This window comes from Cryptotermes secundus, unplaced genomic scaffold (genome assembly GCF_002891405.2).
Source record: "Cryptotermes secundus unplaced genomic scaffold, Csec_1.0 scaffold1385, whole genome shotgun sequence".
Classification (NCBI taxonomy): domain Eukaryota; kingdom Metazoa; phylum Arthropoda; class Insecta; order Blattodea; family Kalotermitidae; genus Cryptotermes; species Cryptotermes secundus.
Genome location: NW_019729915.1, coordinates 174,359 through 191,954, shown reverse-complemented (window position 1 = coordinate 191,954; position 17,596 = coordinate 174,359). Strand labels below are relative to the sequence as shown.

The 17,596-nt window shown below is 36.5% G+C and overlaps 1 protein-coding gene across 50 annotated transcripts in view; it reads right to left on the bottom strand.

Moving 5' to 3' along the window:
- Positions 1-72: 72 nt before the first annotated feature.
- The window catches only part of LOC111865852 (myosin heavy chain, muscle), a 97,933-nt gene continuing 80,409 nt past the window's right edge, over positions 73-17,596 (bottom strand). For 36 of the 50 annotated variants that reach the window (XM_023854228.2, XM_023854254.2, XM_023854253.2 and 33 more), the window contains exons 29-39: positions 17,499-17,577; positions 15,416-15,661; positions 14,383-14,579; positions 12,521-12,870; positions 11,732-11,972; positions 10,657-10,798; positions 8,794-9,105; positions 7,780-7,947; positions 6,496-6,768; positions 5,100-5,252; positions 73-598 (exon numbers count right to left, since the gene is read on the bottom strand). In XM_023854228.2, coding sequence (XP_023709996.1) covers positions 515-598; positions 5,100-5,252; positions 6,496-6,768; positions 7,780-7,947; positions 8,794-9,105; positions 10,657-10,798; positions 11,732-11,972; positions 12,521-12,870; positions 14,383-14,579; positions 15,416-15,661; positions 17,499-17,577 — 2,245 coding nt within the window. In that variant the 3' untranslated portion in view covers positions 73-514. Of the gene's footprint in view, positions 599-4,448; positions 4,502-5,099; positions 5,253-6,495; positions 6,769-7,779; positions 7,948-8,793; positions 9,106-10,656; positions 10,799-11,731; positions 11,973-12,520; positions 12,871-14,382; positions 14,580-15,415; positions 15,662-17,498; positions 17,578-17,596 lie in introns of all 50 variants that reach the window. The other 14 variants (XM_023854255.2, XM_023854260.2, XM_023854257.2 and 11 more) reach the window with 2 other exon arrangements.

Sequence of the window (17,596 nt, the reverse complement as noted above, 5' to 3'; positions counted from 1 at the left end):
TAAATGTAATACATAAAATTCTAGGAGAGATGTCATATGTGAGTAAGAATGTCAATAAAATAAGATGATAGCTACAATAACGATATGAACTTCTTTATTGGTGCATTTAAAGAAGACGTGCATACAATGTGAGCCACGATTGCATCGCATCCACGCTCTCTTCTGACTGAGCCAGAGACCTGTGACCGAACGAAGAATAATGCATAGGGCTGTTGATCATTTACGTGTCTCAGAATGGCATTCACAACCCTCTGGCTCCCTTTCACACGCACCACTGTCACCAAGGGCAGTACTTGGAATATTATTATTTAATAAATACATTCATCGACAATAAAATAAATTACAAAATAAATGTGCTGTTATTACATTATTTAAATTGTATTCCTCTGAATATATTTTCTTTTCTTTTCCAGTTATCATATGCTGGAAGAGGCGCCGCAAAATAGGCTCATTTATGTTCATGTCCGTCTGTAGCAATTTTTATTTTTTACAATCATGGGTTGTTAATAATGGTTTAGAAATCGCCTTCCGGGTGCAGATCAAATCGTGGCGGGAAGACGCTGCCATCAAGTTGCGGCCTGGGCGCTGGTTTGTGATGCTGCAATAAGAAACAGTAGCATCAGTACTGCAAAGTTAAATTACATGACCATACAGCCTAATTAACTGTTCACATGCACTAATAAACTCTAAATGTACAAGGAATTATCTCATAAGAAAGTGAAGGTTTGTGGGGCTGCAAACAAGAGACATTTCAGTATTGCACAATACATATATGTGGATAATACAGCTGTTCTTCTCAAGCTAAAGTTTGCTGATTCCTGTTTTCTGGGATATAACACCATATATCCCAGAAGATAGGACTCTTCATAACAATTGCCGTGAGAACATAATATCCTATGAAGTTTGATGAGTTAACCTTCAGTTATGTCAGATATGTCAGCAAAGACAGTTTAAGAGATTGCAGTGCCATAAACCAGTCCCCAGGGCACTGAAGAATGTGGTAGGGTGTAGGTATGTCTTAAATGCTTTATTATTTATTAGAACCAATGAAGACAGGTGAGGAAAACACATTATTTTTGTTGCACCTGAAAGCCTTAGGGGCCTTTCACCCTCTTATGCTAGACAAGTTGCATGCCCACCTTACATGAGGCCCCATAAACTGCAGGGCCCTTGGCCATGGACCAACTTGTGTATAATTTATTCTTTCCTTGCATGTCAGTAGGTTCAATACTTAGATTTGTGGCAGCATATGAATGCGGATCTTTTTAGACTGTGCAAAGTAATCTCACTGTTGGAGGAATGACACCTTAATTTGCATTAATTCTGATGTCTGTGCTACTGATGAAAATAGCTTGAGAATCTTCTGTGTAAATATTTGTCATATGACCAGTTTACTTAAACATATGATTTTGTTGTCTCATAAGTAAATGTGAATCCATGGCTGTGCCATAGCTCAAGCGGTTAGTCACTGGCTTCCCACCGCAGTGGCCAGGGTTCGATCCCGGGTCTGGTCAAGTGGGATTTGTGGTGGACAAAGTGGCGCTGGGGCAGGTTGTCTCCAAGTGCTTAGGTTTCCCCTGCCAATCTTCATTCCACCAATTGCTCCACAATCACCCTTACCTATCATCTGGGGCTGGTACAATAGGCCAGAAGTGGCAGCAGTACAAGGGACTTAGTCCCACCCCACTAGCAATAAAAAATGTATGAATCTCATGCTGCACATGATGAAAGGAGTATGTAAAGAGGAGTAAAATGTTTAAGAATTTTCATAATGCAATAATCTCTTGGTTCAGATATAAGCTATGTACCTATATCAAAAACATATTCTGAAAACTGGCTCATAGGTGACATATCAAAACAAACCACAAGAAGCTGATTATTTCTATGGGTTAATACTGTGTAGATCATGTCAGTTCACAAGTCTCCCTAATAACTGGGCAATTTGGAATTATTTATGACACAATATTTTTGAGATATAAAAAAGGGGTATATAGAATGCCAAGATTGGATTTATAGATCTGTTTATTTTAGTCTATTTTTTAATCTAAATTATGTAAACAGGAAGAGTTGAATTTAATTCAAGGTGTAGAGAAGAGGATGATATTAAACAATATTTTAGTGAAACTGACTGAACAGTAATATCTGTGTGCCAGTAAAAATGACACAAATAATATTACATGTAACCATATTTCTATGGAAAACAGAAATTAGTTTCCTTAACTTATCAAAATATTTTAAATTGAGTGTTGTGGCCATAATATGAATAATGAAAGATTTAGCAACACTATGCTGTGGTCCCTCTGTTTATAAGCTAAAACAACCCGCAGCAATATAATGATCTGTAAATTCTATTCTCAAATATCCACCACCATAGCCATAAATAAGATTATCACTGCAATGTGGTCAGTAGTCCTGGAAGGAAAGCATTTACCTTATGATTAGGTCATACATCCATGCAGTGATAAATGACTGAAGAAAATTATGGTTTTCGATTCATATGAATAGGTACACAAGTTACTTAAATATGTGAAAATTAAGATAAAAATATTTAAAGAAAAATAAGGTGTAAAATGTTAAGGAAACTTAACACTGTGAAATATTTCCATCACTTGAAGGACCATGGCTATTTTAGCTGCAGTTCACTAATGTAAATGAAACCCATATGTTTGCTGCATTTCGCTGTCATGTTATATGAAACAAATATTGCATGAAAGCATGCCTAGAGATAAAGTTAAATATTATGTGGAATTTGTTTTATCTGGCCTACTTCATGAATGTTTAATTAGGGAAAAATATATCATACAGTTGATTTAAACTTTCATCTAAAAAAGTGCAGACTTTTCAAAGAATATCAATTCCTACCTATTCTGCCCATATGCACAAGATTCTAAAGTCATGAAAGACCTTTCAGTTTTACAGTCTACATACCTATACTGATCTACACCATAGGAGTAAGGATTTATATTACACTATTACATTCTTCACCTGACAATGAGAGTAAAATGGTATATCCACACACAGTGGCCTCTGGGGTAAAGTATATGAGTATAGTGTCCTTGAGTCATTACCTGCATGTCATATGATTGAAGATTCCTGTTACAGAAACTGAATATTTAATTAATTTAGAAATAGAACGTTAGTGATGACATAGATAATATGTTTTACAATCTGTACAATTAAGTTACTTGTAACATAAGTACAAAATCTTGTATATATGATTTATGCATGAATGCTGTTTCTCTTGAAATTAATGTCTCATACCTGTACATGTGATAAAACACAAAATTGAAAATCCACCAGCACAGTAACAAGCATTGTAACTAAAATGGCAGTGATAAGAAAGCATCTTTATGATGCTGCCTACTAATATAATTGTTCAAATATATGTATATATACAAACACTGCACCCAAAGTAAGCAACTCAGGAATTAAGGTAAGGTACATAGACACAAGGGACCTTCTGAAACAGCAAACACCATGCCATTCTGTACACTATAAGGTATGCCTGTGTCTAGCAGGTAGATCATGGACAGGTTTTTGAACAACATGAAAATGCTACTTTCAGAAAAGGACGAGTAAAATTGTTGTTTTTGTAGGTAAACAATATGCCAATTAGAATCCTGAAAACTTAATTCAAAATTAAATAAATTAAGAAAATTTCTTACTATTAATGCTTTAGGTCAAAATTTAATACCCATGATTAATTTTGGCCTTAGAATGATCTTGAGAATTTTCACTGTTTTCTTAATTCAAGTAGAGGAATTTTAAATTACACGATGTGTGAAATATATTTTAATTGTGAGAACACATGGACATTAGAAGGAAATTCAGATACAGTTTTGTAACCTAATAATTTGTCCTGGAATTTCCATTACTGAATCAGGATTTCTATGGTATTAAATATTTAACATGTTGTAATATCACTGTAACTGATGTCGGAAGCAGCGTCATCAGCAGCGACTTGAAGCACAGAGCAAATGATGCTCGAGGTGGTTCAAGTTCGTATAGCAACAGGCGTGACCAGAGTGGTTTGAACGGCTGTTGTACTGCGATGTGGAAAGCAAATGGAAAAACTACCACATTATCACTTTTCCTGGATAGTCTCTTTCCAAAAACAGAAGATCGCATTAAGTGGAGAAACTGTTTTGGAAGAGACTGTGGACCTGTCGTGTGACAGATTACTGATGATGATGATGTAATATCACTGTAACTAACTCTTCAGTTTGCCTTCTAGAAAACAATTGGATAAACTTGTCGTTTAGTGCAAAGCTGTGAACACAGACAATGTAGGTACTGTACACATCAACAAGGGCATCTAAGGGTGGATTGGAAGAGTGCTATGTCCTAAATGGATTTATGGGTAACGTTTCAAAATCTTTCTGACACTACTGAGGGAATTGGATCTTTGGAATCACTCAGCATTCAAATTGGGGGCACGCACGACTTACAAGAGAAGTAATGTGGTTTACTCCACTGGAACCTTGCGGGGCTTTGCCTGAGGCTGCACAAAGGACAGAAAAGAAATAAATCTCTTAGTCCGATCATTGTTTTAAACAAGAAATTTTGGATAATAATTTCAAATATAAGACAATTCTTTGGTATCTGATGGCTTTTTAATATGACATTTTTCCTTCCTTTCATTTGGAAACTTTATGAACAAGCATTAATTATGTTTTCAGTTAATACATGTGAACTGAGGAGACATTTAATTTACGATGTTAAATATTTTGGAAACTTAGATTGAATTTTGTCAAAGGCATAAAAACTGTCATAGTGTTCAGTTCATAAACTTCACAGTGTCGGACTTTTTGCTATTTACAGTTTGTCTGTTCCAGGTAGAACTCCATTATGCATGCCACAGAGGTAACAGACTGCTTCCTGTTGGTGCAGGGAAAGGCTGTTTCTTTCCTTCTGCAACCCCTCTGATTGATACATTAACAACTGATCCAACTGGTGAAGCAGCACACTGACACTGATAGTTTCTGAGCATCTAAACTGAGTTCTAGCTACGACAGATAACCTGAACCATCATGTGAGGAATGGAATTTTGCTTTTATGTATGTCATGATTAGCTTTAAATTTCAGGCATATCTACTAACCACTGGACTCAATGCCCGTGCCGCAGATCCTGATCGTCCCTTCGCACGGAACTTTGAAATCGCCTGCTCAGCCAGGTCAGCACGTTCCTCAGCCTCTTCTAATTCCTGTTGTGCCTTGCGGAACTTGGCCAGATTCAGGGCTGCAATCTCCTCCTGGAAGCAAAAATGTGCAAATGGTAAGTTATCTTGAATTGTAAAGCACTACTGTTTTGAAAGTGTGAATTTTATTTAAATTACTTTCAAAAGTTTGGTTTTAACAATGTTGAAACTTTTTTTTTATTACTAGTGTGGTGGAACTAAGTCCCTTGTATTGTGGCCATTTCTGGCCAATTGTACCAGCCCCAGATGATAGGTGAGGGTGATTGTGGAGCAGTTGGTGGAATGAAGATTGGCAGGAGAAACCAAAATACTTGGAGGAAACCTGCTCCAGCGCTATTTTGTCCACCACAAATCCCACTTGACCAGACCCGGGATTGAACCCGGGCTGCCGCAGTGGGAAGCCAGCGACTAACCACTTGGAAACTTACTACACTACCATTAACCTAGTAGTTAATCATGTTTAGGAAGACAATTGCTGCTGACTGTGAGACTTGAATGAAACTCACAGTAAAATGTTGGCAAAATCCTGAGTTACTGAAGCATTTTTGCAGGCAGGTATAATTGCATAAATACTCTGATGAGTTTAACAATAACACAAAAGGAATTTTGGATCCAAAAATGTCAGAAAATGGGAAAGAAACTAATTCTGATATCTTTCAGTTTTGAATCTTCAGAACTCATCATCTTATGATTTATCCTTATGAGAAAAACAGATTATTATTTTTCTCTTTACTTCCACTTTTTAGCTACATATATTCTGGAAAATTCACATTATTGTATTTTTGATTGCGTTTTATTAAAAGTTGTGGCTTAAGTTGTGGCTTGAAAGTGGGAGCTTTGACTCCAATACTGTTTTCAATATTTTAAATAGATGTATTCATAGTCATGTTTGTGAAGTAAATATATAAATTATATTAATGTCAAAGTTAGAGTAGATCATAATAGTTTATGTTTAGACACATTTGCTAGAATTAACAAGTATTTAATACTCATATTATCTGCAAAGAATTATTTAACTTTCATTACAATTTCCTTGCATAAAGTGTTCTTTATTTTAGTGCGCATTTTCTGTATAGCTTCATGCTTATGTAAAGTAAAATTTACAGTAATCAATTCTGCAAATCATTATCATATCACATATTTTTTACATGACACAACATATGCTAAATTGTATAATTCAAGAAAAAGTGGCATCATTTTACACAAATGATTTATGGGACAGAAGAAATGGAAAGTTGTTTTTCAAAAGAAAATTTCCAAACATGTTATTAATTATTGCAATGAGAATGATACTTACAGCCTCTTCAATCTGCCTCTTGTATGTCTTGATCTTCTGCTGCAGCTTGTCAACCAAGTCTTGCATACGTTCATGGTTCTTACGGTCTTCTTCTCCCTGGAAGCTCAACTCCTTGATGCGCCGTTCTGACTTGCGTAGGTTCTTCTGTGCATCAGCATGTCTTCGCTGCTCACCATCCAGCTCATTCTCCAGCTCACGAACACGCTGTTCCAGTTTCTGAATTGCCTTTTTACCTCCCTTGAGTGCATTACTCTCAGCCTCATCTAGACGCACCTACAGGACGTTCAAATAGCAATTTACTCCAAAGATAGAACTAGTCCAAATAGTGGAATGCTACTTGAGACCATTTTTATTGACATCTGTAATTATTTCAGAAAATTCCTTTCACTGAACATGCAATTCTATGTATCTTTTTGATGTACAGTAAGCTAATATTCTATCTACTATTTTTTGGGAAATATAAAAACTCATCCACTAATATCAATGCGTAGCTTGGTTTTCAGACATTTTCCACTAAATGGTCTACTGAAATATCTGCCTTCATATATCGGATAAGTGTTAATTGGATTAGCAGAACTGAATTTTTAAAGAAATACTCCTTTAAATTTAGAAGTTTCGTTTCATTCTAAATTGATTGATTATTAAGTTTTTTAACAATACTGTCCGTGTCAGAATTATTATATATGATGAATAGTTACAGTTCTGCAAGGAGGAAGAAGATTCTGGCCTTCTGGTATTTGATAGTGGTGATTAAGTTAATCTGGAAGTAGTTTTCATTGTTTTCAATTCTAACAATTCTTTGGTGGTTGCCTGTCAAATATTAATAATTCATTCCATCAGCACATCTGTGCTGAAGAGGTTGTTTTAGTGGTAACAACTGAGACTTGTACTCAGGAGGTACTTGCTATCCTGACTGAGGTTCTTCATGGTTTTCCTCAGTCCTTCCAGCAAATACTGTGGTTTTACCTCAACTGTGACATGACCATTTTCTTCCAGATCCTTTCCAAATCATCAGTCAACCTATTATCCTACACTACAGAGTCTCAATACTGACAGTATGGTTAAATAACCAACTAAAAATGCATATTAATATATCAACATTGTACTATGATACAGGAGTGTTTCAGTTGTATTGAACTATAATCAATAAAATTATAGCATAACAGACATGTAACTTTCATGGCTTTATTCCTTGATTACTAGGTTATTTAATGATATTGTCTGGAATGTTGGTGGTTCATGAAACATAGGCTTGGAGTGACAGAAAAAACTGATAACACATACCTGGAGCTCCTTGATCTGTGTCTCAAGTGCCTTGCGTAGCTTTTCTTGTGTTTGTGCATGATCCTGTTCTGCTCGGAGCTCATCAGCCAATCTCGCTGCATCAACCATGGCCTTCTTTGCCTTTTCTTCAGAATTCTTGGCCTCATTCAACAGCTCATCCAGGTCAGACTGCAAATGAAGATATGAAAATAATGGTTTTATAGAATTTGTTTCATATTATCTATCCACACATTTATAATAGGTAAATATCTGTCAATCTTTCTCTCTGTTCTTCCAGCCATCTTGGTTGTCTTAGATGGTTTGTCATATAAAAAAAAAATGGTAAAGGAGATGTTCTTCTTGGAGAGATAACCTAAGGAAAATTATTAGTTTTGCTGTTACATCCTTGGGTTTGAGTCAAAATCATTTTCTTTCATATTCTCTTCCTCCAACAAAATAACTCTGGGACCGTGATAATGGTCAGTATGTAACCTTCATATATTTTATAGTAACCGTGATGATGAAACATGTTTATGCTAGTTACGGCATAAAGTATTTAAGAAATTTTGGGTGTGCATTTGAAAATACATTCATGAATTTAAATTTCACAAAATAAAATATGATAATGATAAAAGTAATAATCAGCTGAGATGCATTTGGGAAATGTTTAAGCTTAAGTATACTTGGAATCGGATACAAAATTAAAAGCAAGAAAGAGTGGGTATCAAAGCAAACACTACTCAGAGAACAGAAAATTAAATCCTGTTTTATGGGAATAAGGAAATAATGGGAGTACATGGATAGCTAAAGCTACATATTCACTTATACCAACTGGAAAACATGAAGCAGGTTCAACAGAATTAAGATAGTTCAAAAGGGTATTCATAAAAGATTACAGGACAAATTTTGAATGATGATAATGACAATAATGAAGACAAAAGAACAAACTGATAATGTAAAAGACCCCTACTGCAGTAATTTGGGAATTAGAATCTGAAAACTCCAGAAACAAAGGAAGCAATGTGAATGACTCACGTGTAGGGTCTGTAGTTCAGATTCAAGTTTCCTCTTGGCAGCTGAGATTGATGTGTTCTGGGCAGAGAGCTCATTCAGTTGCTCATGGGCATCGCTCAGTTCCTGTTCAGCCTGTCGCCGTCCTCGGTCTGCCTGCTCCAGTAGTGTGCGAGACTCCTCCAGTTCATTCTGTAGGGCATTGGCACGACGTTCTGAGATACCAAGGAGCTCACGAGCATCATCACGTGCGCGCTGTTCTTCTTCTAAGGCAGTCTGTACATCCTTTAGTTGCTGCTGGTAGCGTTTAATATTCTTCTGTGACTCAGCATTGGCCTGCAAACAGAATTTATTTATTTTAACAGCTTTTCTTCATACTGATTATTTTTGCTTATTTCCATGATAATTAGAAGATTCAATCTGTAAAAAAGGCACAAATGATAGCTTAAGTAACACAAGATGGTAGGAGAAGTTACACTTGTTAAAATGCAGAAAGAGCATCGATGGCAGTGGAATTGGGTTCTGTGTAATAAATTTTAATTTGTTTGAAGCATATGAGCGTTAAACAAGCATTACTTGTGTTCTGGCTGCTCATTTACGCCTAGTATCAAGGCTAAGGATGTGTAGAGATTTGCTTATATGTCTTCATAGCAAGGTGCTTAGCAACAGAAAAATCTTTAGTTTCCAAATTTGTGTGTTGTATTGCGTTTTTTGCTTTACTTAATGACAATTTATAAAATGCCTAGACTGCACACCTTTGAGGTGAGGGCTGTTTGATTCAGAACAACATGGAAGGAAGGAGACTGAGTAAAGTCATGGAAAACCTCAAGTAAATGTAACTGATCAGACAGAAATTCAGACTTGGGACCTCATAAAATATTAAATAAGTTATAATTACTACACCATGATATGTGGAGAGTAGGAACTTTGACTGATACTAAAATTTTACTTTCGCTAGCAACTGAATTTTGACATCTGATCAACTGTATTATAATCTAAGATTATTCCAGTTTCATGAAATGCATCATCTGCAGAGTGAGATCTTGAAGGATTAAAAATGGAACTAAGGAGTGTGACAAAATGGGTGATACCTATTCAACAGGAAGCACAAAAGGGAAACATAGGAACTGTACTTAATTCTGTAATTATATTTTACTTCAATTTACATAGTTCCAGATTCTATACTGCCTCATGAAAACAGAAACATATGACTGTTACCATTTCAAGTTGCAACCTTAGATTTGCACTTATCATTCTCTATACTGAACCAAAGTGATATAGTCAGATGATTAAATGATTCTATTAAAGCAGTGAAGGGTAATTAATAGTAGAGGGTATGCCATCAACATAACAAGTCTGCTTACTTTGAGTTTTTCTGGCTCCAAAAGCTAGTCATTTCATCCATCTATTCAGGGCTTTTTTGTATTTAATTTTCCTTTGGATTTAACTTTTTATTTTGTATTTCTTTCTGATCCACAGAATCAGCAACAGGCTTATTTTTATAGGATTCTCATATAACAGAAGTATGTACAGGTAGTTAGCAAAAACTGCAGTTGTTTTCATTTTGTTTCTTTATTTCTACTTCCCATCTTTCCTCCACCTCCTCTTCTTCATCCTCCTAATCTGACAATTTTCCCCCTATTCTTTTTTTTTTTTTTGTATTTCCTCATTTCATCCTTCTTCTCTGTCTATATTTACTTCCCCTCCCCCACCACTCTCTCCTTTTTTATGCTAATGCTGCATTAATTTGAAAGAAATTACCATCAAATACTGCTAATTTTGAAAGCTACACATTCTTTGATATGCCTGCAATTCATGTGATGAGAAGTAAATACTGTTTTGGTCTAATCAGAAGTTGAAAAGCATATATCAAATGTAGGTTCTCACCTTGTTTGCATGGTCCAAAGCAATCTCAAGTTCATTGATGTCAGCCTCCAATTTCTTCTTCAGCCTGAGGGCCTCAGCCTTACCCTTCGCTTCGGCTTCCAAGCTGGCTTGCATGGAGTCCAGGGCACGCTGGTGGTTCTTTCTGCAAGACACCAAATTTCAACAGATTCAACCATTGGTTCACTGCATATGTAAGGGAGCAACATTTATAGTATGTAACTTACTGTTTACAGAACCCACAGCTTGAATATTTGCCATACAACTACCTTCTGTACTGGTTCAATCTCTTTCATATCCTCACTATATATTTCCCCTAAATACATTTTATTAATAACCTAATATCTTGTGTTGGTCCAAATTTCTGGTTTTTATGAAGTTCCACACCAAAATTCTTGTCAATTTTCTGTTTCCCATCTAAGCCATACAGCCAGATCATCTTAAGCTATATGAGGATTGAGGTTTACACAGCATTTAAATTGTGAATTTTTAAGTTATGACACTGTACAGTCTCTTGTATTCTTAAAAACATTTGGAGGAACTTGTGGCCTCAATTTTCTATCCTGAAGGTGGAAGTTCCTCTGAAAGGTTGATAAATATGATGCTGTGTTATAACACCAAAGGCCACAATCTCAACATCCTTACATGCTTCATTTGACCCTGGTAATCTGAATTTGAATTTATTTATGTTCCATAAATCCAAGCACATGTTGACACCATAGGTTATGGAACAAATCAAGTACAAATACTTAATATCTTTACAATAAGAGTTTTGCTTCAAAAGTTAACAGGATTATAATACAATATTAATGTAGTGCTAAGCACTTGCCAAAAATGAGGCTTGATGGATTATTTGTCTTTCTTTTATGAGTGATGTGGGACTGAATTCATTATACTGCAACCTCAAATGAGCCTACAAAAACCCTCAACGATGATGAATGTATGAGGCTCTGGTGTAGGGATTGGAAGAGAAATCAACTGATGTGCTCAGAGAAAACCCTGCTTCAGTGACTGGAACTCAGAAGTCAGAAACCAGTGTCTGACCACAGCTGATATCATGACCGGTTACTTTCCTCACCTAGTGTTCTCGAATTCCTCTTCCTTCTCCTGGATGCGACGGTCAATCTCCTGGCGCACCTGAGACAACTCCAGCTGGCTACGCAGCACCTTATTCTCCTCCTGTTCCAAAGCAGCCTCAGCTTCTTCCAGAGCAGCCTGCAGCTCATCCTTCTCAACCTCCAGGCGCTTCCTGGCCTTCTCAATCTCATGGATGTTGCGGCCACCCTCACCAATCTGGTCCAACAGATCCTTGACCTCATCTGAAAGCCAGATGACATGGAGTGGGTAAGTACTACAGTTAATAATATGAATAAATTGTTAAGTTCTGATTATTTTAAAGCACATCACTTGCTTGATTTTAAAAATGTTGCTTGTTTTTAGCACAGCTAAATCAAGTCATTATTAAAGGGTTTTATTGTAAATGATCTGATTCCTTGTTTATTTAACAATGCTTTGTTAGCTTTACTGGCTATACAGTTTTGAATGGAAGAATGACTGTGAATAATGAATTGGAGAGGATGTGGAACGAAGTAAGAAAAGCATATTTTTGGGTACTGTGGGAATATTTTCCTAGAATGACTAAAGAAGACCATGAAAACTCATCATCAGGATGGCTAGTAAACTATCTGAGATAAAACCAGGACATTTGGTAGGTTAAACAAAATTAATTTTTGTTGGCTTTACATATAAAATAGCTGTTACTATATAAATATACCTTACTGTTCTTAAGGAAACTAATACTGCATTTTGAAACCAAACATTATGCATCTGATCTCACATATGGATATTTGCAAGACTGCATGCTTACCAGCCAAGTTCTTGTTCTCACGTCGTACAGCTTCCAGCTGTTCCTGGCCCTCCTCATAGGCACCCTTGAGACGGAACAGCTCAGTGGAATAGTTACGGCACTCCTTCTGACTAGCATCAAGTTCTGCAGCCAAGTCATCAACCTTAAGCTTCCATTCACCGATGATCTTGTCAAATGCCTTCTGCTTCTTCTCGGCAGCATTTGCAATGGCAGTTGCACGGTCAACCTCCAACTGCAGGTCCTCGACCTCAGTAGACAGCCTCTGCTTGGTCTTCTCCAGGGCTACAACCTTCTGGTTCAGAGACTCAATGGTCTCCTCGGCCTCAGCAAGCCTGGCCTGCAGCTTCCGCCTGAATGAAGAAATGACAAATTTGAGAGTTAAGGTCCCTTTATCCAGCAGCTGAATGATAATTCCACACAGAACAATGCTTCTACATCTAATTATACTACAGAACTTCCAAGCAGTTTATTTATACACCTGAGACTCACAGAAACTCTATCTACTGTAGTCCATCAGACAAGCAGTGCGTTACCTCAGGTACATTAATTAGTGTCAGTGAAATGATGACATTATTCTGTAATGGCAATTAGTTGCCAGTCATGAGGTGCTACCCCAGTACCAGGATACAGCTTCTCCATATTATAATGGAAGGAACTGAGGAGAGGAAGCTTAATGAGTACAAAACACCCATTAAGTTAACTAAGCTAGTTTATTAACAGTCCTTATCACTAAAGAGAACATACAACACAATGGACTAACATAACTAATAATCCAGCAATAGCTTAGGTTAATGGCATCAATAAAGTTAACAATTTAAGAACGTGCAATATACAGCATCAGCTTAGCTGTAATGAAGATTCAGTGATACTGACAGTCTTACATACTCTACATTATTCAACACAGAGGTTAGGAGGGGTTCTTCATCAAGTTTCTGATTCTGCGCCTAGGAAGAACAAACCAAAATTCTAGAAAAAAACTGGAGTTTAAGTAAATTCAGCAGTTCCCAAACTTTTTATCCATGGAACCCTTCTGGTTTATGAAACTGGAAATGAAATCTTAAACAAAGCTTGAAAACTGCAGGTGCAAAGTGACCTAAGTTGGATGGTTTCAAATGGCACACAAAAGAAAAAGTAAAAAATTTTAAATGCAGTGTAAATGGTAAAATTGGGAGGAATGATTCTACTCGTACTATTCTCATAGCAAAAAAATCTAAATATTTTGCCTTATGCTGGGTAGGTGTTTCTTTTTTTGTATCAATATTCTGGAACACAATTACTGTAAGAATACAGGCCTATAGTAAAAATACAATTTCATGCAAGCAGGTTCTGATTTTATCTTTAGGCATATATTCGCAAGTATAATCTTTGACCAGCCTGATCTTCTGGCTAGGGCAAAGTTAAAAATCCATGGGTTTTATTGAAGTGCCCAGTTGGCAAGCAGGGATTTTATTTTGATCCTGATGGTTATGGTTGTCAGGGGGGGCCTCACTGGGGATTTCCCTCACATTCACAAAGTTTTGACTTTCGAAGAAGTGAGGAATGGAGAAGATATGGGGAAAATTCTGCACTGGACCTGTCTGGTCTGAAAATCGGATTTTGGCTGACAACATTCATCAGTCACATCACCATAGAAATTAATAAAGGAAATATTACTGAATGTTTTTGAGTGAGGGAATGGAAATAACGCTTGACCTTGTCATTTTGGGCTAATTATTTTGCCCTTAGAATCAGAGGGTTCCTCAGGAAACAGTCTGGGAACCACTGATGGATTTCATTAATCCAGGAAGCAGATAAATATATTGATGGATCTGTTGCACTTGTATATTCATTCACTCACGAACTCACACATATCATGAACTTACTTGGCTTCCTCAAGTTCTTCAGCACGGGCCACACCTTCGGACTCGTACTTGGAACGCCACAGCTGGGCCTCAGCATTAGCCTTGGAGAGCTGACGCTGGATGTCAGCCTTGCCCTCGGCCTCCTCCTCTACCTGCTCGCGCAGGTTGTCCAGGTCATGTTCCAGGTTGCGGAACTTGCCCAGGAGAGTTGCACGCTCCTGCAGACATTCAAATCAATCAGATAGTGGCATCAGGTTAAGGTAAGATACTCTTTCAAGATAATTTTAAACGATTATGAGTGGATATTATGAGGCCATTATCAGTGGGTGTAGCATCTATGAACTGCTCGAACACTGGGATCTTGAGTTTGAAATCATCTTACTCATGGCATGGATGTTTGTCTGCATTATTTCTGTGTCTACCCTGTATTGTGTAGGTATAAGGCCATATGATTGGCCAGTCCTCCATTTAAGAAGTCTTACCAAAAATCTAAAATGTTGGTAATACCAGAAAATAAGTTGGAATTGAACAGACCAAAAAGGCCGCGCCATAGCTCAAGCAGTTGGTCACTGGCTTCCCATCGCGACGGCCCGGGTTCGATCCCGGGTCTGGTCAAGTGGGATTTGTGGTGGACAAAATGGCGCTGGAGCAGGTTTCCTCCGAGTACTTTGATTTTCCCTGCCAATTTTCATTCCACCAATTGCTCCACAATCACCCTCACCTATCATCTGGGGCTGGTACAATAGGCCAGAAGTGGCCGCAGTACAGGGGACTTAGTCCCACCCCACTAGCAATAAAAAAGTAACAGACCAAAAGTATGTAACCATGGTCAATGATGTTATTTAACACGAATGAGATAATTTAGTTCCTTATGCAGCTTGCATAAACATTCTTCACAAATGAACATTAACAGTAATTTAATTTTCAGAACATGCCATTTCTTATAAATCTTTAAAATTCACCTCACTTTTTTACTAAACTTGCAGAGGTGTTGTAACAAAACTCGTCGATTTCCAAAAAGAATTTTCCTGCACATGAGCTATCGTATCCTTACCCTGGACTCCTCATCAGCCAAGCGTTTGGTATCCTCAAGTTGGGTGGTAAGGGAGATCTTGAGCTTGCTGAGCTGTGACACCTGCGACTCGGCTTCCTCCAACTGCCTCAGCAGGTCTGAGTTCTCAATGGACAGCTTCTTCTTGGCAGCATCGAAGTCATTAAGGGTTCGGTTGGTTTCATCCAGCTTACCCTGCACCTCGTTCAATTGGTGCTGGATTTGCTTGGCAACCTTCTCAGCTGCAGCCTAGAATTTCAGTCATCCACCGTATTTACTGTTGCATCCATCATACAAGAATTTTCATCAGTGAAGGAAAGATAGGAATTCATATTAACATTCTCATAACACAGTTCTATACATGTTCAATTAGAGATAGCAGAGAAGAGTATTAATTAAATCTTAAGAAACATGATTATTTGTATTTAGTCCAAATATTAAATATCAATCCATATTTTAACACTAATTATATGTCATAAATTAACTGACAAATTAATTGATGTAATTTCGCCCCTATCATAATAAAAGACACCAATATGTATATAAGGAAGTACTGCATATATTTCTGAATGTAAAAATGAAGGCAAAAAATAAACAACATATTTGGTATGATAGTTTTTATAATTATTTAATGGATTAAAAACGCCAAATTATCAGAAGGTGGGGCTGGCATTCATAATATTATCCTTTCATGTAACAAATGCAATTATGTGTGATTATCATTGTTATTTTATCAATTAACACAGATGTGAATGTTAGTGATTGTAGAACGTCATGGTTTGACAGCTGGAAATGTTGTTTTATCAAATGAAGTACTGCTGTGAGGTATCACATACCTTACCACTCGTCAGTGTGAATTTTTTAATTAATTACAATTTAATTTAAGTTCCGAAACTTCTTTCGATATAATTGTTATTATAATTAATGTGTTAATCTTTGTCGTTTTAATGGGCCAAATGATTTTATATTAATGTCGGTTTAATTTTCTTGTGGAATAATGTATAAATACAATGAATTCATTGTCAGTTACTTTGAAAATACACGTAGTATGAGACATGTACAAATGATCAGTTTCATCTTAAACACAATATTCCTCAAGCATAAATATTTAAGATTTCAAACCATACTGCATATTTCCAAACTAATAATTAATCTGAATTAAATGCTCTAATTGAATTGGTAATTCAATTTTATACATGACTAGTACTTCAATTTCATTGAAATATTTTTAACCTTTAAGTGCCGAAGTGCCCCGTTTGTGCCAGTGGTGAGTAAGGTCGTCATGGCCAAAGTACTCAGTTTTGGCCACTCGGGCATTTAATTAAATTATTATATTACAAAATTCAGGAGCTACTGGCTCAGTATAGTCTTACTGTTAATGATCAAAATACTATTTATAAGTAGGTTCATAATATGTATATTCTCACTGTCAGAATGATGTACTCTTTCAATATCCATTCTGCCAATTCACAAAGACAGTATTGTATACCAGAATTTCTGTTAAATATGTTAAAGTTAAACATATTGGATTTCCTCTATTAAAACACAAAACATATAACACACAAGTTAGTACTGACATTTCGTTAGGTACATCAGGAAAAATGTAGTGACATGCAAATTTATTTTGTTGCTGTCAACTAGAAAAAAAAAATACAGGAATCAAAACGGCATGTTTTCAAAGTGAATAAAATAAAAAGCAATATTGACAAATGACAGCCTCAGAGCTGCTACAAAATAATTTTTTTATCAAAATTATTAAAAATTTATGATTGCGTATACACACAATATTGTTAGGTAATATTAAACCACACATTACAATATATGTAAAAGATCTCAAGTAATTTTTTATTGTGATAATTATGGCAGTAATCTTTACAAGTCCAGTAAAAATGCATCCTGTCTCACAAATATTTACATATCCATTTATCGACTGAATGCAAAAAATTTCTCATCTTACTGAAAGCTATGTACAATTTTTAATGCCTGCCATGCCATCACAGTATTAGAGCTTCATTTTGGCACAACCTTAATAATTTGCTGGTAGCATTAAAGCGTTGTCCACATCGAACAGTTACGTATAAAATACCTTCTCGTTGGACAAATGGTCCACACCAGCACGGAGGTCGTTCAACTCTGCACCAAATTGAGCCTTGTCCTTTTCGGCTCTGTAGGATAAAACAGTGG